This window comes from Schistocerca serialis, chromosome 2 (genome assembly GCF_023864345.2).
Source record: "Schistocerca serialis cubense isolate TAMUIC-IGC-003099 chromosome 2, iqSchSeri2.2, whole genome shotgun sequence".
Taxonomy (NCBI): Eukaryota; Metazoa; Arthropoda; class Insecta; order Orthoptera; family Acrididae; genus Schistocerca; species Schistocerca serialis.
This window is the reverse complement of record NC_064639.1, coordinates 322,011,167-322,033,117: the sequence shown is the minus strand read 5'-3', so window position 1 is coordinate 322,033,117 and position 21,951 is coordinate 322,011,167. Positions and strand designations below refer to the sequence as shown.

General features: G+C 40.3%; 1 protein-coding gene across 1 annotated transcript in view; it reads right to left on the bottom strand.

The window, feature by feature from the left end:
- Nucleotides 1-21,951, bottom strand: part of LOC126457124 (methylcrotonoyl-CoA carboxylase subunit alpha, mitochondrial) — a 115,116-nt gene that overhangs the window by 3,936 nt on the left and 89,229 nt on the right. The window contains exons 10-13 of the mRNA XM_050093181.1: nt 13,719-13,863; nt 12,452-12,645; nt 12,155-12,346; nt 835-946 (exon numbers count right to left, since the gene is read on the bottom strand). Of these exons, the coding sequence (XP_049949138.1) occupies nt 835-946; nt 12,155-12,346; nt 12,452-12,645; nt 13,719-13,863 (643 nt within the window). The remainder of the gene's footprint in view (nt 1-834; nt 947-12,154; nt 12,347-12,451; nt 12,646-13,718; nt 13,864-21,951) is intronic.

Below are 21,951 nucleotides of genomic sequence, written 5' to 3'. Positions count from 1 at the left end.
TTGCATGGTCAAATTTCATGTTTTCGTTTTATTATAATTCCAGTCTTGGATCACAAAGTTCATTTGTAAGTATGTAATTAATATATAAGTCAGTAATGACCACTTTCAGATCTGAGAAGAAATGTGTTGCATTGTACATGTCATAGTATTACATATGATGGTGCAGTCAAAACCATTAGCCATTTCACCTTCGTCAAGCAAATAAAATTGTGGTATGTTTGTATCATGTAGCACATTTCTATTCAGGTCTGATGATAAGTCATTACCAACCAAAATTAATTACCTGATCACGAATAAATATTGTAATCCAAGACTGGAATTATTGTAAAGAAAATATTTTCCTGGTTTACTAAAAACTTTTGTATGACTATGTCAAAACTTGTCTCATGTTTTTATTTAGTCTTTCCTTACTCTCTCTTTCTTATCATGTTTTCCTCTCAGTATTTATCAATGTCTTTCTTGTCTGTTCTTTTAGCCCCATTATATTCCAAAAAAATGTGCAAAGGTTTTACAAGTTAAAAAAGTTTGCTAAAGTTGCTGTTTATCACTCATGCTTTTGTATGTAAGACACATTATTTCTTTTCTTTTTTATCAGTCCAACTGCCATAAATGAGCTTTCCACTGTCAGCTGTCAATCATAAGGAGCACTGTAGTAAATTAAGAAAAAAATCATGTATCCAAGAATCCCATATTCAAGAGAAATATCTGAACTCTCATTTAATTTTATTATCACCCTCCAATTTGTGCTGCATACCAGAGTAACATCCTCACACTAAAACTGAGGCACATGTTTGGCAAAGTCAACTTCATAAGTTGCTGTTGAAAATATCTTACCATTAGAATCAGTTTCTTCAAATTTGACAAGTACTGCATTCTTAGAAACAGAATCTCCTTGCTTGAAGAGAACTTTTTCAATTTTTCCTGCTAGTGGCGCACGTACTGAATACTGTAAATTGCAAGATGATTCAATTACTTACAATCTGTTTATAAAAAAATGAAATTCAAAGTTTATATTCACCATTTTCAAGCATGTAAATAGTAAATATTTGGTTGGACTTCAAGTACATATTTCAAATGAAGCAAAACTCCCAAAAATGTCATTATTTAAGAAAAGTAGTTGTGACTTTATTGTGTATTACAGAAGAGTTGACTACACAAAGGACAAAATAATTACACATCACTTCCCCAATACAGAAGTTTTCTGTCTAACCTAGTTTAACACTTGCCTACAAACATATTTTTGGTATAGTTGCATTTAGAAACCAATAACCTAAAAAAAATTCATACAACCTAGCATCATTCAAGCACAATATTTTCACAATATATTATTTATGTGAAATACATAAGTACATCCTAAAACATCATGAAGTTTAGATATAGAACAAGAGAAATCAATAGTTAATATAAGAACAATGACTGGACCCCATCATCATTTATCATTTATGTTCTTACAATATGAAAATATGAACTCAATTTGGTACTAACATAGCAGCACTGATGTATAATAGGTAATGAAGTATAACATAACACTTTATGCAACAATTAAGCAACCAATAGGGCTATAGTGAGTTTCAGATTCTTTATTTGCTATTGACCACATACAGTAGAATAGGCTTTCTTAAAAGGGAAACTCCCCACCCTACCCCCCTGAGAGGGCTCAGTGAACAACTTGTTTAAAACTGAACACAGATTAAGAATGAAAATAGGACTGAACTGTGTGTGTGTGTGTGTGTGTGTGTGTGTGTGTGTGTGTGTGTGTGTGTGTGTGTGTGTAAAAGTGAACAGTCCAAGGACAAGAAGTATAATACAGAGCAGGCTGTAAGAGCAAAAAGCAACAGCATCATGGTTAACTGGTCACAGTGTTGGACTGCCAAGCGAGCAAGCCGAGCTCAAACCTCCATCGTGCCTGTAGTACTAGCCTTGCTTATTATATGGACAATTTTTTTAAATGTTACAGGTATGAGGAGAATGTCCCCATACGAGTAATCCATTTGATCAATGTGACTGATAGAGTGTGAAAAACGTCATACACAGATAATTATTGCTGGCCATATCTCTCACTTTCCACATGAGGTAGGGCATTCTCAAGGCCTTTTACAGACTTGGTAGATATGCAGTTCCCAATTGAGTTTGGCATCAATATGTTTTCCTAAGAGTTTGACACATCTTTCTATCTACATTCTTAGATAGTCCTAGCAAAAGTTTTTAAGTTTTGTCTGCATTGCAAACAAGTTTACCAGCTGCAAACCTGTTTAATACAGAGTCAAGAGCTTCTTACGTAATCTTATCAAGAGTTGTGATGTCATGATGTGAGCCGGCCGCTGGTGGCCGAGCGGTTCTGGCGCTACAGTCTGGAACCGCGCGACCGCTACGGTCGCAGGTTCGAATCCTGCCTCGGGCATGGATATGAGTGTTGTTCTTAGGTTAGTTAGGTTTAAGTAGTTCTAAGTTCTAGGGGACTTATGACCTCAGCAGTTGAGTCCCATAGTGCTCAGAGCCATTTGAACCATTTTGTCATGATGTGAAGTAAATATAGTTGTTCCATCAGAAAAAGAAGGAAACAAACTGTGATACACAAAGGAACAGGTCATTGACAGCCACAATGAACAAAAAGGGGCCGAGGACGGAGCCCTGAGGAACACCTCTAACAATTTCTACTAACGGTGCCTGCTTCTAACTGAGACAAACTATCTTCTGTTGTTCGGGTAGGAAGAAATTACTGCTAATCTAGATTTTTGCACAACATAATACCCCAATTTTGTTAGCAATATGTTAAAAGGAATGCAGCCAAATGCTTTACTTAGAATATATAATGGAAGTGACACTATCTTCTTATTTCCAAAAGCTGTTAAATGTGATCAACAATTTCCCAAACGGCTGCTGTGGGTTTTTTACCCAGCCAAAATCTGTGCTGATTGTTGCAAAGGAGGTCACACTTACCAAAATAATTGCTTAACTGAATGTACAAAGAGTGATTCAAATATTACTGAGAATATTGGCACAATAGAAACTGGTTGGGGCTTACTTATCAAGTGAACTGTTCATTTGACAACAAAATTAAACATCCAGTAGCAGCCCATACTTTTGCCAATAGATATCTTGAAAACAGTTTTACAGACTTCATCAGGTGTGATTTTATCCCAGTGAAACAAAGGCTCTTCAGACAGCTGGTGGACCAAGCAGAGGCCTTGCAGATGTGTCTGTGGCCTTAATTTGCCTCCAAGTTCTCTGACTGACGTGATAAAGTAGTCAATTCAATTCTCCTGAATCAAGCAGTTTGACATATTGGCTGGAAGAATTATCTTGTCCAATAACTTCCCTGTTGTGTCTCTCAATACATTATGAGTAAAATATTTAATTAAAAAATAATTACACTCTGTATCGAGTCTGAACAATTTAAACTCTGAATACATTTCTTGCCATAAATAAACTACACTACTTATATAAAGGGTTTCTCTTCTAATAGTCATCAGACAATTTTTCTCGGGTCTTAATTTGCAATTTCTTTTTTGCCATGTGTAGCTGGAGATAGCCCAAACAAATACTGCTCAGCATGTGTTTCATGTGATCCACAGTGTGAATGGAAAGCGGCGTTTGTTTCCCCACTTCAAACAAAATTACTTTTAAAACAGAATCTTAGGTGCCCATTTGATAGAGTGGTGCCATATTAGTCTAGTGTGATATTGTTTTATCGATACATATCAACAGGGACAGTAAAACATGATGAATAACAAGTAATCAAGCAGTGACAGCACTTCTCAAGCCTGTGCTGACTGCTACTGTCAAGTAGCAGTGCGCTGTTCAGTCACTGATGGAGTGCTGATATTCTTCCTGTTTTACTGCCCCTGCTGATTCGTATCGATAAAACAAATATCACACTAGACTAATTTGGGGCCACCCTATCAAATGGGCATGTAAAATTACATTTTAAAAATAATTTTGTTCATAACTGGAAACAGATGCTTTCTGTTGACACTGGGCATCACATGGAAGACCAGCTACTCAGTGCAAAAAAGAAACTACAAATATCTCCACCAGAGAACATACACCTGATGACTCTTGGGAAAGACACTGTGTGTACATTCAGTTTTTCAAAATAGCCCTGTTACAGAAGTATAAGTCCAGCTCAGCACATAAAATGTAATACATTTTGAATTGCTTTCTACCAGCTAAAAAGGTTTGCATGCATGATCTGGAGGGGAGGAGGTTCAGTTTGTTAACTGTCATGCTATTGTGGGACGAGATACTCTTACTAAATATTAGGATCACAAGTATTTTAATAATTATACCTTCAGATTTTAGACAGTCACACATAAGATCATTTTGTTGAGAATATACTGATAAGCCAAAACATTATGACCACTACCCACCATGATGTTGGATTCCCTTAGCAAAGATATGGGTAGCAAATGAGGGAATCCTTTAAGATAAGCAACTACGACAAAGAGCAGATAATTATTATGCAGAGCCTGTGAACGAGTATCTTGAAAACGGCGAAGCTGGTCAAATGTTTATACGCTACTGTCATGAGCGTGTACGGAAAGAGGTAGGAGGACAGTGAAACTACCATCAGGCATAAAATAGTTGGACATCCACAACTTTTCACAGAACTTGGGATTTGGAGGGTTGTCTGCTCTGTAAAGTAGGATACATGGTGGTCTGTGGCATGCACAAGTGTTTCAGAGCACGCTACTCATTGTATATTGTTGAACATGGAGCTCCGCAGTAGACCACCCCAACATGTTCACATGCTGACCCAACAAAAATGTCAATTATGACTGCATTGGGCACAAGACCATCAGGATTCGACCATCGCTCAATGGAAATGTGTTGGCCCTTCGGACACCATCATCAAGCAGACAGCAGCTCAAAATGTGCAGAGTGAACGAGACACAGGATGGTGGGAACAATATTACACTATGGGGAATGTTCTCCTGCACTTATGTGGGATCTGTGGTAGTAATCAAAAACACAAACAGAGCTGTGAACCACCTTCATACCTTCATGTTTGATGTCTTATCTGGCAGTATAATTGTCCAGCTCTCAGAGCATGAACTATGCTACACAGACTTGAGGAGCATTATAGTGAACTCAAGTTTATGTCTCTGCGACCAAATTCACCTCATGTAAATCTTATGGAACCTATCTAGGTTGCTATCGGGTGCCATCACTGCATACGCAAATCAGTGGCCCATTATTTACATGAATTACATGACCCATGCATATACACCTAATGCCATATGCCTTCATAAATCTACCAACAAACTGTTGGATCCCTGATACACAAAATCAGTGATGTATTTTGTTCCAAGGATGGACAAACAAGCTATTAAACAGGTGGTCATGCTCATCAGTGTATCTTAGATACTAAGTGAGTATGAACTAAGCATTACTATGACACTTCTAGCTAAATGTAAAGACTAAGCATATTGTTGCTTCTCACTATTTTCTTTTATGTCTTCATTAGGAAATGGAAGTGACTGAACTGGAACATATAAACAAAAAGGAGGAATACAGACTGATATTTAGGCTAGATAATATTCTAATGTGGAACAAGGAAGTTAACTCTGCATTGACAAAGCTAATAGACATGTAACTTTCTGACAGAACCACTTGTCTGAAGAATCAGATAAAAAGTCCTGTCACAGATTGAAAGTGAGTAGCCATCAGACAGAACTTCAAGTTTTGACTTTGCTTTCTATTTGTAGCTTCCTATTGATCCCTTGTCCATTTATGGCAAAGTGGTGTCATTTTAAATGAATTTTGGACATTGCAAATCACCAATTCCCTTGCTACTGAAAATATTCAAGTAACCATCTCTACCTCACACTGCAAAAATTACACTGTAAAAACTAATTCATGCAGAGTACTGAGAATACACGTTTTATGATGTACATATAAGATCAATAATTTTTAGAACCGAATACCTCTTGAATATTTTCAATATTTTTGAATAATTACTAGAGTTCTTCAAATCTTTTTAGTCTTTCCATTGTCTGGTTTCCCATGGCATTGATTTAACGAATTTTAAGTTTCTTTTATTCCTCTATTTTTAATTAATGTACATGTTGCAACAGGCAAAAGTGATGGCTTTTCAGTAAAATTCTTATAATCTACATTGCATCTGCAGTTCATTTTAGGCTTTGATGAGTGAAATGGAATCCATAATAAGATATCCATTTAGGAATTATCTAACACTTTAACTGTCCCACTCAGAATAATGTTACAAGAGATGGTGTGCTGTTGTGATTAGCTGCTGTGACAATAAAGAAATCATGCAAACATTTTCCCTGAGCCAATTTAAGAAAATGGCTTGACTGGATTTAAAGCTCATCCCTGAGCAATGTAGCAGACTCATCAGGAGACAAGATGTACATAGATGGATAAGTAATAATCAAACAAACAAACTGTGAATCAATGCCATCTAATTTCTCTGCCAATCAACTGAAGAGAGACACTAAATTTGCTCAAACATATCTGTGTCTACTTTGTGACACATTAATGCATGTGACAAACAGAAATACGGCAATTATAATGTCATCCAACTCCTACAAAACTTAGAGAGTGCTGGTTATATAATATACATCAAGCTTTTTGTCAGTAATGATAGTTTCAAAAGAGAAGAGGGCACTTTTTTTTCCAAAAAGGGAGAGGCAGAGACAATAGATATTAGACTGACTGACAGAAAATACAAGCAACGCAAAACAAAACCTTCTGCCACAATATTTTCAATTTTCAAACTCTTGGCACACTGTGGAGAGTTCTGAATGCAAACCGCTTACACACATATAAAAACTTCAAAAATTAATTATTGTGGTACTAAAATACTACAAACCACAGGACATTATTCACAATACATCTACCACTGCTACTACTTTACCAGCTTAAAATTGATAATTATTAACATCTGCATAAAATTAACATTTTTGTGGCAATCTAAATTGTGTCCTTATTGAGACTCAAATCATAACAAACATTTTTAATTTGTAATCCCAGCATAGACCCCTTTGAGATAAAAAAAAAAGTTACCCCAACCTGTAAAAAATATTTGTCATCTTTATTCTTCGACAGTTAATATTTTGTTTACTATCCCATTGTTAAATGTAATATGTTTTATTTTACACAAGTTTCATTTACTCAATCTGAATATGGTCTTCACTGCCCATTCAATGAATTTAATTTCAAGCCCTGCGCATACAGCAGTTTCATTCTATCAATGTGCTCGGATTTATTTCAAGACCAAGAATCCATAAAACAATGATCTATAGCACCATCCTATGCCAACCTGTTTCTGGGTCATCAGAAGTAGACCTTCCTAGCCTCTGAAAATGTCCAACCCCTAGCCTGAATCAAGTTCACTGGCAATATCTTCATGATCTGGACTCATGGCACAGACACCCTATCTTTATTACTTCACAGCCTCAACACCTTCTCTCTCCTCTGCTTCTCTGGTTCTTCTCAACCCAGTGTGTCACCTTCCTAGACACTGACCACCCCCTCTCTGATGGCTCCATCTGCACCTCTGCCCACATTAAACCCACCAATCATCAACAGTACCTGCATTTTGACAACTGTCATCCCTTTCTCTCTCTCTCTCTCTCTCTCTTTCTCTCTCTCTCTCTCTCTCTCTCACACACACACACACACACACACACACACACACACAATCCCTCCCGTACAGCCTGACCTCCCAGGAACGGCATATCTGCAATGACAAGAGATCCCATGAGTAGTATGCTGATGGTCTCACCAAGGCCTTCACAAACAGGCACTATCCCCCAGACATAATCTATAAAGATCACCTATGCCATTTCCCCTCCCTCCCCCAATCCTCCCACCAACCCCAAGAACCAGCCACAAAGGAGTGCCCCTTCGTCACCTAATACCACCACAGGCTGGAACAACTGAATCACATCCTTCACCAGGGCATTGATTATGTATCATCATACCCTGAAATGAGGGACATCCAATTTGAGATCCTTCCCACTCCTCCTGAAGTGGTGTTCCATTACCCAGCCAACCTACAAAAGATTCTAGTCTATCCCTATGCCACTTCCAGCCCCAGCCTCTTGCCATGAGGATCATATCCCTGTGGAACATCCAGGTGCAAGACCTGTCCAATCCAACCACCTAGCACTTTGTATTCCAGTCCTGTCACAGGTGTATTCTACCCCATCAGGGGCAGGACACCTGTGAAAGCAGCCATGTCATTTACCAGCTCTGTTGCAATCATTGTAAAGCTTTTATATTAGTATGAGTAGCAACCAGCCACTGCCAAACTGTGGCCAAGAACAAAGCAGGCCTTCCTGTGCCACAACATGCAGCTGAACATGACATGCTTGATTTCAACAACTACTTGACTACCCGAGCCATATGGATCCTCCCCTCCACCACCAGCTTTTCTGAACTGCAAAGATGGAATTATCCTTGTGACACATTTCTCTACTCCCTTAATTATCCCAGCCTCAACCTACAGTAACATACAGTCCCGCACACCTCCCATCCAACCGTTCCACCACCTCCGTCCTATTACATTCTCTCCATTCCCATCTCCTAACTCTGTTTGTCAGCCTCTGCCAATGAGCCTGTCCACCTTTCCCCTCTCCTCTCCTGTCTTGCTCTATTTTTCCCCACCTCCCTGCCCCACAACCTCCTGACACTACACCTGTTGGCATTCTAGTCCTCACACACTCCACCAGACAACGGTCCCTTCTTCCCCCATACGGTGATATCCCTTCCCATTTCCCTTCCCCTTCCCCTTCCCTTCCTTGCCCCCACCAGACTGCTACTTCCATCCCGTATGATAGTTGCATTCTGGTCCACGCTGCCGGAGTTGGTGGCCATGTGCGTGAGGTGTGCTTGTTTGTGTGAGTGAATGGTGTGTGTCTCTCTTTTTCCAAAAGAAACTGTGACCAAAAGCTAATGTGTAAGTGTCTTTTTAATTGTGCCTGTTTGCAACTTAGCACGTTGTCTTTGTGGTAAGTAGCAACCTATCGTTTCCTACATTGTTGATAAAGCCGGGCATTCTAGTGTCCCCAAAAAGTGTTTGGAATAACGGGAAATTTTGGCAAAAAAATGGGACTGTCCTGGGAAAAACTGGACAAATGGACACCCTACAATGCATTTCCCAGCACTGTAAAGAATTCCTGTGACTAATTGTTCACATGATAGAGGGCACTGCTACAATAGTGTAGGTTAGTTCAAGAATTTTGTAATAAAACACTTTATCTCCAGGGGATTGGTCAAAAACATCTCATAATCTTGATCTCTGTGCTTAGCTTCTGACATCTCCATACCTCACTTCTTGTGCTATCTTCCTGAGGGAAGGATCATGGCAATATTTTTTGATTCACCACTGCCCGCAAACTAAATTAACTTAAAATATCAAATAACATTATAAATCAACTCATTTCAAAGAAGTCCTCAGATCACACCGATATATGTCATGCTGCAGTTGGTGTTCAAGCTGAACACTTACATGACAGAAGTATACATGGCTGCAGGACTTTGTTGGAATTCTAAAATGTTCTTTCCCAATAAAATATAGCTTAACGAGATCAGTTTATTTGTTTTGAATAACACTGCATGAGCAAATATAATTTTTGGCTTTCCTAATTACATTTTGTATTATCAAAATTAGCTTGGGGTAAGAAATAAAATGAAATAATGTCTAAGAGCTACTAAAATTACGAAATGAAAACACAAAAAAGGCTGTGCAGATTCTGCAACAGATTAACACTAACTTGAAATTATCATTACACACAATATTAAGTTTCTGCTTTGATTTGCGAAACACAATGAACTGAAAATGTTTAACAACTACACTTATGTATAATTAGTAACAACTCTGCAAAGTAACAGCATATTTCCTTACGAGACAGTGTGTACCCACACACAGCCTAGTGACAACAGAAGCAGAAAATGCAGAATTTCTTGCTACTCCCTTCTCATTGATATATTTCTAGGATACGTGAAATTTTTGTTTGCAAACTTATTCTTTAAAACAGGGGCACTATACATCCAACAAATTTAATAAAAATTATTGTCCTGTAATTTATGTGTTATAAAACAACTACTATAAGTTCTCTCAAAGTAATTCATGACAAAACAGTTCATGTGTAACTGGCCAGATGTCCATTTCCAATGGGCACAATATTTCATCAAACGACCACGTTGCTGCCACCATCAACTGCACTGACATACTGGATGCCTCAGAGCTGATGCAGGGCTTATATCTTCTCTCCCCCTCCCTCCTACCTGGTCTTCTGTAAAACAGCCAGTCCCAGGTGTGGGCATGCATCTAGCACTCCCCCCACCCCTTCCTGCCTCCAAGTCGTTCCATCCAAGCTCCACACACAGGGACAAGTGCTGTCAGTATTTCTGCTGTTGCTCTGCCTCCCTCCGAAGTCAGTTTATTGTGGGACGTCTCCTCCCTCTCTTAACCAGACTCAATGTGTGTTCCCAGGCCTTACTAAGTACACTGCCACTACCATGATTTATCTGTGGCTCCCTCACTTGAATCTCAACAGATAATTTTTGGGACTTTGTAATTAAAGTAAGATATCTGTGTCGGAATGCTAGTATGGTTGTAATCCATTGCATGCAATTCTGATAGACAATGTTCTACAAATTCTGACTTGTTAGGCTGCTGCAGTCTGGTACGCCAGTGCTGTTCTCAGCATTGATCTTCAACAGTACACACAGTTTGGCCTATGCAGTCATGCTAAACTGGTAGGGGATCTCATAGCTCCTGGATTTCCGTAGTCCGAGGTCATTCTTGACACTGCCAAGCAGTGTATGTGTTTTACCCGTTGGGCAGAAGACAGTTTTCACTTGAGGTTTCCAAAATTCATCCAATATTCCCAGATAATTCACCACAAAATGGAATAAATACAATGGCCACATCCTTCTGAGTTCTTCTTCTGTTTTTGCCAGTTGTACAGTTGGTATGGAATGTAGAGCTCGCCTAATATGACGCTTTGTGTAGTCATTTTTCCAGAACACCATCCTCAGATGTTTAAGTTCTTGGTTGATGTTCTCATTAGTGAAGAGGGTGTGAGCCCTATGTACCAATGTTTGGAGCACACCATTCCTCTGCACCAAGTGGTGGCAGCTGTCCACATAAACGTACAGGTCGGTGTGCATCTTCTTATGGTACATGTACATACTGTGGCCCACTGTGTCGTCTGCTCCTCTTTTTACCATGATATTCAGGAAGTGGAGCACTCCACCCACTTTGATTTCAATTGTAAAACCGATGTTCTAGTTTATGAAATTGAGATGTCTGAGGAAATCATTCGGCTTGACCCTTCCATGTGGACCTAACATGAATGTGTCATCGACATACTGGAAGAAGCATGTATGCTTCCACTGAGCTGTTTCCAGGGCTTCCTCCTTGAAATGTTCTATATACAAATTGGCAACAACTGGTGAAAATGGACTCTCAATGGCTACGCCTTCCATCTGCTCACAGTAACCATCAGCAATAAAGTATGTCAACATCGAGACATGACTAAAAAGGGTGGTCGTCTCTATGTCAAATTTTCAGCTGATAAGTTCCAAAGATTCTTCTACAGACCTCTGGTGAAAAGAGAGAATCTCTAAACTCACAAGGATGTCACAATCACTAAGCCTAAATTTCTTAAGATGCCCAACAAAATCCATAAAGTTGTGAATATAATGTGGACATTTTCCAACATAAGGAACACACACATTCTTCCAGTATTTAGCAAGTCAGCTTTGAATAAACAAACAGAAATATTTGGACAAAGAGCTAGGTAGTGAATCAATAATTATAGGTTTAGAAACTAAGCTGCCTCAGAAAGTTAGAGAACTGGGGCACCAATGTTGCTAACAATGGGGTATAAAGGTTCCCCATCACTGTGAACTACTGACAGAAGGGTGGGTGGAGGGGGACAGGGGGAGGGAAGAGATATAAGCCCCACATCAGCTCCAAGACATTCAGTTTGGCAGTGCACCTGATAATGGCAACGTGGCTGCTTGCTGAAATACTGTGTGTGTCGAACACTGACATCTGGCCGATCACCCAAGAACTATTTCATCAAAACTTCTACTATTTTAACATCTGACTTTCCTACTGCAAAGTACAAAATTAGGATGCTGTGATACATATCTGACAACTAAGTTAACATACCTCCATCTTCATGGCAATTATAATCATTAAGGGCTGTCCTACTTCCACTGTCTGTCCTTCCGAGACCCACACTTTATCTATAACACCAGGCATTGGAGCTGTTGCAGCATTGCTTCCACTCACTCCAGAACTCATTTCCTCTAATTCTTTCATGTATTTTGGCAATGGTATATTGAACTTCTGACTGCCATCCTGTGAAGTCATTGAAGTGGTATAAGGTAAAATTTTCCAACTAAAGTATAAAAACATAGTGTGTTCAAAATAATCACAAACTGAAAATGTAAACTTATATCTTACTTTTGTAAATATGTATATGTCACTCTCGCAGAAGAAAATGTGGGATTTTATAACATGCCCATCAATTGAGCAAGAAAGATCAAATGAATCTCCTGACTTTGTAAGTTCCCCATTTATTGTATATTCTTTTTCATTTCCCTTTATTTTAATCAAATATGATTTGTCTCTGTTATATGTAATATCCGCTGCTACACCTGGAATGAGATGTCAAAAGTTATGCATACATATAATATCATAAGATAGGCAACATATTATTCCTCATAAATATTATGACAGTAAATGGCCTGTAATATGTTTAAAACATACATGTAAATAAATGACATATTTCTCACACACACACACACACACACACACACACACACACACACACACACACACAGAGAGAGAGAGAGAGAGAGAGAGAGAGAGAGAGAGAGATAGGCATGCATGCATGCACAAACATCACATACAAACTAAGCTACAGATATATAAACGTCACTAAGCATTATTGAAACATTTACCCGGCACAAAACAGTTAAAGCTGCCCAACAAATCTTTCACACACATGCACATCTACTCCAAAATATTTTATACATACTGTAGAACTGTAAAATTTGTTATGTAACCTGATAGCCACAGTCAAATATTGATGGTTCAAAGCCCATCCAAATCTGCTTACAACAAAACTATTGTTTTTCAGGTGCATACACTAAGAAGTTTCCAGGGAAAAAAAAAGAATTTAATATTCTCTCTCAAGAAATTCTGCTTCAAAACTGATAATAAACTAGTATTTATTAAAACCCACAACAAAGATTAGAAATAATTTATACAAAACTAAGCATGTTTGGTGACCTTTAGTCCCAAAGCAAATTCTGTCTTTTACTGGAGATCTGGAAAGACAATTAGGAGCCCTTTTTACAGTTATTAAACTCTTGAACTCTTGTGTTAAATGCCACAGAAGGAAACAATTAAGTCGTTGCAACAAATACTATACAGTTACTAATTTCTTTAACAAAAACGTCACGAACAAAGAAATCTAACACTAAACAGCAGAAATTTGATCCCAGGTTCACAAATCAAAAAAGAAAAGTTATATCAGATTAGTAAGGAAACATTACCAAACTCTAATGTGGTTGGGTTTCATAAGACAAACAGTAATAAACTGATGCAAAAAGGGGCATTTCCAACCAACAACAACATAGACAATATTGTGAGTTACCTCATACGCACAAATATTGATACTATCCCCCACAAATATGTAATATGTTAGAGAGATGGTGTTTATTACTCTCAATGCCTGGACAACTGAGGATTTCGGTGCGCTTCAAAAGATGATTTAATCGAAAACCCACTTCAGTTGCAAATGGGTTGTTGCTATTGCACACTGATTTAACTGCCAACTCCTTTTCCTTGAGTAACTGAGCCAGGAAAGCCTGCAACACAAGGAAAACTAACATGTGATATTGTATATATGCATAGAATATTGGTCATGAGAAAATCATATTAATACCTAAAAGACAATTTGTTAGTGTTACAGAATTTTTTTAAAAAAAAGGAAATATTTATTTCAAGAATGAAAATATGTTACAGAACGAAGAGGAAAGACAATGTGGGTCTCATTACCACTGGCAGAAATCCCTGACACTTTTTCCTTTGTTTTCCGTTTCAGCTTCAGCAGGGACTCTATCCTGGTGACACATCTGCAGCTGAGTTCCTGTCAGCACACGATGTCCTCCTAAGAACTGTCAGGTGTATTTTATCTGGTGTTTTGGCAGATATCTGCAGTGTGCAGCTGCAGTCACTCCAACAAATACTGCTCATCATGTCTTTCACATGATGCTGTGTATCAACAAAAAGCATCAGTTTCCTTTTATGTGCAAAATCTTTTTTTTTCTTTTTCTTTTTCTGTCAGGGGAATTTTACATGTCCATTTGATAGAGGAGTCCAAAATTAATCTAGTGTGATATTTGTTTTATTGATATGTACTAAAGGAACAGTAGATCATAGGGAATAACAAGTACTCCAGCAGTAGCTCAGCAGCACACTGCACCACGCTGACAGCTGCCACCATGCAGAAATGCTGCTCAGTCACTGCAAGCATCTGCTCAAAGACCAGAGAAAATGCACCCGACAACACTTGGGTGGGGTGGGGTGGGGGGAGGGGGGGGGGGGCTATATATTTTCCTAGCCCTTTCCTTAGGACTATAGATCAATAATGTCAAAATTCCTTGATATCAATAGTAGAAGAAAACAATTTCTCAGGAATAGTTTCCTTCAGAATTCTTCCTCCATGCTGATATGAAATGAACGCATATAATTAAACACTGACAGGAGGAATGCATCACTGATTGCCCTTTTGTGGCTGCCAACCAATCACAATACTGTAATTTCTATATTGGATCACTGATAATGAGTGTCAATCTGTATCACATTTCTTCATGTTGCTGACATAATGGACTCTCTACAGATGTTTAAAAGCTGACAGATAAATGTAATCATATTTTCTTATTTTCAAAAAGAAATCAGAAGTTATAAGTAAGTTAGGAAAGTGTGAATCTGCAGCAAAATTTTCTCAGGGTTAGGGGACTGTATACAGACAGTGAGACATCTAAAGAAAAACAAAGAAACCAGGGGAGTTGTATGAAACTGGAGGGTTTTTTTTTCATTCAACACTTCATCAGTATGGCTGATTAGATTTAAGCATTGCTATGGGATTTGAGAAATCGCTGTTCAGCACAAGACAGTTCGCATTAAGAAAGACACAACTGACTTTTTTTGTGATAAATTCTTCAATTGCTCTGATCAGTACAATTTTTCCCTGGAACTGATTTACAACACCAACAGGAATAGACTGTACTGGAAGAGCACACCCACATGCACTTTAACCTCTTGGCTAACTTTCCTTTTCTGCAAAGATTCAATGGGCGAGAACAAAATGAAGCCACTTGGTCCTGGAAAACTGAAACAATTATGCTCATTCAAAGGAATAACAACCTTACCATCATAGTATATGCATTTGACAGGATCCTAGAAAGACAATACTATATAGACACACTGACTCTGTTCCATATTTGTTCCTATTGTGCGTACATATTTGGAATGGAAAAGCACGCGCGTGCGCGCCTACAATAAACCGCAAACTCACATCCACATGCACTCACACGTGTACACTCGCATGTGAATGCACACACACACACACACACACACACACACACACACACACATATGTATGCGTGTGGTCCCCCCCCCCCCCCTCGGCCCTCCCCTGCCCACACACACACACACACACACACATCTGCACGCGTGTGTGTGTGGGCGGGGGGGGGGGGGGCAGGGGAGGGCCGAGGGGGGGGGGGACCACACGCATATATATCTGTGTGTGTGTGTGTGTGTGTGTGTGTGTGTGTGTGCATTCACATGCGAGTGTACATGTGTGAGTGCATGTGGATGTGAGTTTGCGGTTTATTGTAGGCACTAAAGAGTGAAGCTATCAGTGCCATGTGAAAAGTAGTAGAAACAAATATGGTTAAAACAGTTAAAAAGGTCATAAAACCAGGAGGAGTAAGTCCCGCATAATTCCATTCATTCACTCCTAACCTCACTGGCACAATCACACTATCTCACATCTTAAGATAACATAAAATTGGTGAAATATATAGAAAACTGGTAATTAAAACACAAACAATACAAGGGAAAATCCAGGATGGAATGTAACAATATTATGAAAAGGATAGTTGCTACTTACCATACGGCGGAGACGCTGAGTCGCAGATAGGCACAACAAAAAGACTGTCACAACGTGTGCGTGTGTGTGTGTGTGTGTGTGTGTGTGTGTGTGTGTGTGTGTGTGTGTGTGTGTGTTGTCTATTTTTGACAAAGGCCTTGCTGGCCGAAAACTTATTTTGTGACAGTCTTTGGGTTGTGCTTATCTCTGACTCCGCATCTCCACTATATGGTAGGTCACAACTATCCTTTTCACAATTCTGTTACAAATAATACAATAGAAGAACTAAAGTAACTACACAGAGAAATATGACTACCTCATCACTCCCCCCCCCCCCCCCCCAAAAAAAAACCTACTGCAACAACGAAGGTGACACATAATCAACAATATGCATCTTGGAAAGTCTGTTTTTGTCTCAGCAAACTTCAGCTGATGCCTATCAAATCTTACAGGAGGCCTATGGAGAGTCTGTTCTTCCCTACAGCACAGCTTGAAGATGGTTTAAATTGTTTAAAGAGGGGCACAATCAATTTCAAAGGAAGGCAGGGCCGATGCTCCAATTACATCTACAACAACAAGACTACTCCGCATTTCACAATTAAGTGCCTGGCAGATGGTTCATTGCAGCACCTCTTACAGCAAAAATCATCAACCCTGTTATTTTCAGTGTGAGGGAGGATCAATGAATAAACAGATGAGCCCTTTCAGAAGTACTGAAAATTTCATTGGGTGCCACAGACAAGTAGCTGACAGAAAATATATAAACGAATCATTTCTGTGCACAGTGGGTTCCAAGACTGCTGATTCCTGAACAAAAGCACATTTGCATACAGGTTTGCATATAGCTGAAGTTGGTGTTAGAAGAAGATCTAGAGTCTCATTCAAAGGCAATCACTGCTAATGAAACTTCGCTACATCATTTTGATGCTGAGAGCAAACAGCAAAGCTCAGTATGGAAATCTCCACTGCCAACCTCCAAAAAAGCAGAAGTGTTTGCTTTTGCTGGGGAAGTTGTGGTCATATAATTTTTTGGTATTCCTGGACTGGTTTATCAGCATGTTGTTGCTGCACACACATCAACACCCGGACAACTTTGCAAGTCTATATCCAGGCACAAAAGACCAAAATATTCTTGGAACAGATTGGATGCTCCGCCACAATAATGTATGGCCTCGTATTGTGTCATTACTGAAAATCTGGCGAAAACCAACGTGAAATGCATCCCTCAGCTTCCAATAGTCCAGATTTAGCTCTGTGTGACTTTTTTCTATTCTTTAACATGAAGAAACACCTTCCTGGGAGGCATTTACCATCATCTGACGCGGTAGTGAAGGCTGTGGAAGCAATTCTTAAAGACCTTTCAAAAAAATTGTTTCCAGCATGTCTTTGCAGACTGGCAGAAATGCTGGGACAAGCAAATCACATCCAAAGAAGACTATTTTGAGAAGGACCACCAAAATTATGATGAGTAACGGTATACTGCCAAAAAATTATGATTATTCTTTATTGAACAGCCTCATAACAGAGCAGCCAACAGAGACCCTTGCTTAGACCCATCCGTGAATACAGCTGTATAGTTGTGATACCTATTTAAAATGTCACAAAATAACACATTAAAAACAGATGCAGGAGTGCAGCATCTCCTGGACTGCACCAAATCTAAGATTACTCTAAGTCTCTGAAGTAACCACAAGGGTAGTCAGTTAAAATCCTGAGTCTGGTTTGTCCTTGCTCCACACGAATTTGTAGCTGGATGAGCAACAGTATGGCATGCTGGTGGACTGGGTGCAGTGGCGATCTTATATGTTCAACCCATTGTAAGGATCTGCTGCTGGATGGTGAGTGCCGGTTCCCCAGCCTCACCATACGAACTGGGTACAGGGCTGGTCGTACAAGATCCCGTGACCAGCCTGATCTCCATATGGTGGATAGTGACAATGATCTTCAGCTACAAAGGTATCACCAATTTGTATACCGTGCATCTATAGTCGTCATCTTATGAAGGCCCTATAACCAAGCAGATATGCCCTACCATTCGCCAAGATCTGTGGCTAAGACACTTTATGATTTCAGTGCTTTCTGCATCCTTGCCTTTGGATCCTTTAGCTGTGGTAACGATGACAGTCTGGAACAAACAATTAGATCCAGAAACCTCACCAAGTCTTTAAAATGCATAATGGTGTCCATCATACGGAATCAGGTAAATTAAAAACATGAAGAGAATGGTTAAAATTCACACACACACACACACACACACACACACACACACACACACACTCTCTCTCTCTCTCTCTCTCTCTCTCTCTCTCTCTCTCTCTCTCTTATCCGCAGTCAACGTAAAACCCATCTCTGCTCGCCACTTTTATAACCTCTTTACCGTAAGTTGCAAATGATGAGTTGTAGTTGCGGCACTGGAGGACAAACAGAAACCTGCTAAATCATACACAGCATTGACCCCTGGGGCAAGTAGAGTGGGAGCCCCATAATACATTAGGGCACTGAAGTCTCCCAGCAGGAGAAATGATCAGGGGCGTTTCTCTACAAGATCTGCGAGTAAAGACAGAGTATATAGTGATCCTTTGATCCAAATGAACATCAGCAGCAACTGCTTGGTGATCAGTACCCAAGGATAGTGCACAAGAGCAATCTGTGTTGACGACAAACACGGCAACCCTTGTCTTGGCTCTTTCGCCCGCCAGGTCATACTTGAAGGCGTTAGTAGATTTAAAATGGATCTCTTGTGAACAAACACACACAGAGGATGTTCCTCTGCTAAGTATTTCAGTTCCTTCTTATGCATCCTAAACCTCCTGATGTTTCGCTGCAGTATGTGAGCCATTTTATCAGTAAGGTTTTCTTTTCATCCTGTCTCTCGGCTGGAGCAGGGATACCTGCGTCAGTCGGAGGCTAAGACAGATGCTCTGCTCCAGGCAGGCGTCACAGTTTATGAAGCCAAATCCTTACAACCATCAGATAGAATGAGTTCTGTTTGAGCTGACCGTTTATGATCTGTCACCTTCTGCAAAAACCACTTCCTGTTTGGCTTGGTTGCCAGAAGAGACTTCAGAGAGGCAACTGCAGTAGTGCTAGTGGCAGTGCTGGCTGTTTACTGAGTCTGCCATTTTCGATGCCAGAAGCTCTACAATACGGCCCATATTGCTCTTCCTTCAAGGTACACACTCTAGTTTCTACTTCAGATGGGTGAGCCCCACAGAAGTTAACACACTTCGGAGGAGATGAAAAACAAATCCTTCATGGATGGTCTTACCACATTTGCTACAAGTGGCACCCCCTTAAATCATATATAAGGCCTCACAGTTATGTGAATGAAACCAGCCTCGATACGGTCTGGAAATGTTGTACCATGGAACATAAGACTAAAAGAATCAGATTTCACCAGCTCGCCCCCTACCCCTTCATGATGTTTTGCACATCAATCACACCATCTTGAATACACATACCCTTCAAAATTCTTCTTTAGGGGTATCAGTAACATTTCTGCATAGTTCAGGGTGTTGTGTAGCTCCACTTCAGTGGCATATTACCAGAGGCATTTAGCTGTCTGGAGGTTTGTTCCCCTTGTTGGGAACTAGACATTTCAACCAATAGTGTTCCATTCCTGAATCACTTAATAGATTTTAAGGTGCCAGCAATGCCCCCTAAACCCTTTTGAATATAGAAAGGTGAAACTTCCTCATTGTTTACATCTTTGCTTTTAATTATTAAAAATAATTCTGCCTAACAGCATGTGTTCTGTTACTATAAACTGAAATATTGGAAAGAATTCCTGAATCAGGAAAACTGGTAATATGAGTCCTCTTGTTAGGATGGGTGTTGATACCCACCAGCCATACAATATTCCAGTGGCAGGTTATATGGAAAAGTTCAAGAGTTCCATCTCAGTCCCACGAGCAGCTAGGGAAATAAGGGTCAACCCAAACAGAGCCCCCCTGCCTGGGTCAGCCTTAATACAACTGATTTCAGGAGGTTCGTCAGAGCTTGCCTGCTAAAAGCAAAGCATCTCATGAGCACGCAGCACACCTTGAGATTATGATTATTATTATTATTATTATTATTATTATTATTATTATTATTACTGTAGAGGTTTTTACCCTCTTCACGATGTGGGTGGTTACGCCAATATTCCTGATATCCCAATACGAGAGAAGGAAAGTCGCAATAGGCACAATAAAAAGATTCACACAATCATAGTTTTCGGCCATTAATGGCTTTGTCATATGTAGACACACACACACACACACACACACACACACACACACACACACAAGTGCAACTTGCACACACCTCTGGAGTCTCAGAGAGCTGAAACTACACTGCCAGCAGCAGCACCAGTGCACGATGGGAGTGGTGACTGGGTGGGGGTAAGGAGGAGGCTAGGGTGGGGAGGGGGGGAGGGGGAGGGATAGTATGGTGGGAGTGGTGAACAGTGAAGTGCTGCAGTTTGGACGGAGGGTAGGAGAGAAGGTGCGGAGAAGGGGGTGGGTAAGTAGCGAAAAGGAGAGAAATAAAAATAAAAGAAATTAAAAGACTGGGTGTGGCGGTGAAATGACGGCTGTGTAGTGTTGGAATGGGAGCAGGGAGGGGGCTGGATGGAGGACAGTGACTAACGGAGGTTAAGGCCAGGAGGGTTACGGGAACGTAGGATGTATTGCAGGGAAAGTTCCCACCTGCACAATTCAGAAAAGCTGGTGTTGGTAGGAAGGATCCATATGGCACAGGCTGTGAAGCAGTCATTGAGATGAGGGGTATCATGTTTGGCAGCATGTTCGGCTACAGTGTGATCCACTTGCTATTTGGCCACAGTTTGCGATGACTGTTCATGCGGACAGACAGGTTGTCGTGCCTACATAGAATGCAGCACAGTGGTTGCAGCTTAGCCTGTAGATCACATGACTGGTTTCACAGGTAGCTCTGCCTTTGATGTGATAGGTAATGTTAGTGACCAGACTGGAGAAGGTAGTGGTAGGAGGATGTATGGGACAGATCTTGCATCTAAGTCTATTACAGGGGTATGAGCCAAGAGGTAAGGGATTGGGAGCAGGAGTTGTGTAAGGATGGACGAGTATACTGTGTAAGTTCGGTGGACGGCGGAATACCATGGTAGGAGGGGTGGGAAGGATAGTGGGTAGGACATTTCTCATTTCAGGGCACGGTGAGAGGTAATCAAAACGCTGGCGGAGAATGTAATTCAGTTGCTCCAGTCCCGGATAGTACTGAGTTACGAGGGGAATGCTCCTCTGTGGCCAGACAGTGGGACTTTGGGGGGTGGTGGGAGCCTGGAAAGATAAGGCACAAGAGACTTGTTTTTGTACAAGGATGGGAGGATAATTTTGGTCAGTGAAGGTTTCAGTGAGACCCTTGTGTATTTAGAGACTGACTGCTCGTCACTGCAGATGTGACAACCATGGGTGGCTAGGCTGTATGGAAGGGACTTCTTGGAATGAAACAGGTGGCAGCTGTCGAAGTGAAGGAATTGCTGATGGTTAGTAGGTTTGATATGCACAGAGGTACTGATGTAGTCATCTCTGAGGTGGAGGTCAACATCTAGGAAGGTGGCTTGTTGGGTTGAGTAGGACCAGGTGAAGCAAATGGGGGAGAAGTAGTTGAGGTTCTGGAGGAATGTGAATAAGGTGTCCTCACCTTCAATCCAGATAGCAAAGATGTCATCAATGAATCTGAATGAGGTGAGGGGTTTAGGATTCTGGGTTTTTAGAAAGGATTCCTGTAGATGGCCCATGAATAGGTTAGCATAGGATGGTGCCATGCGAGTGCCCAT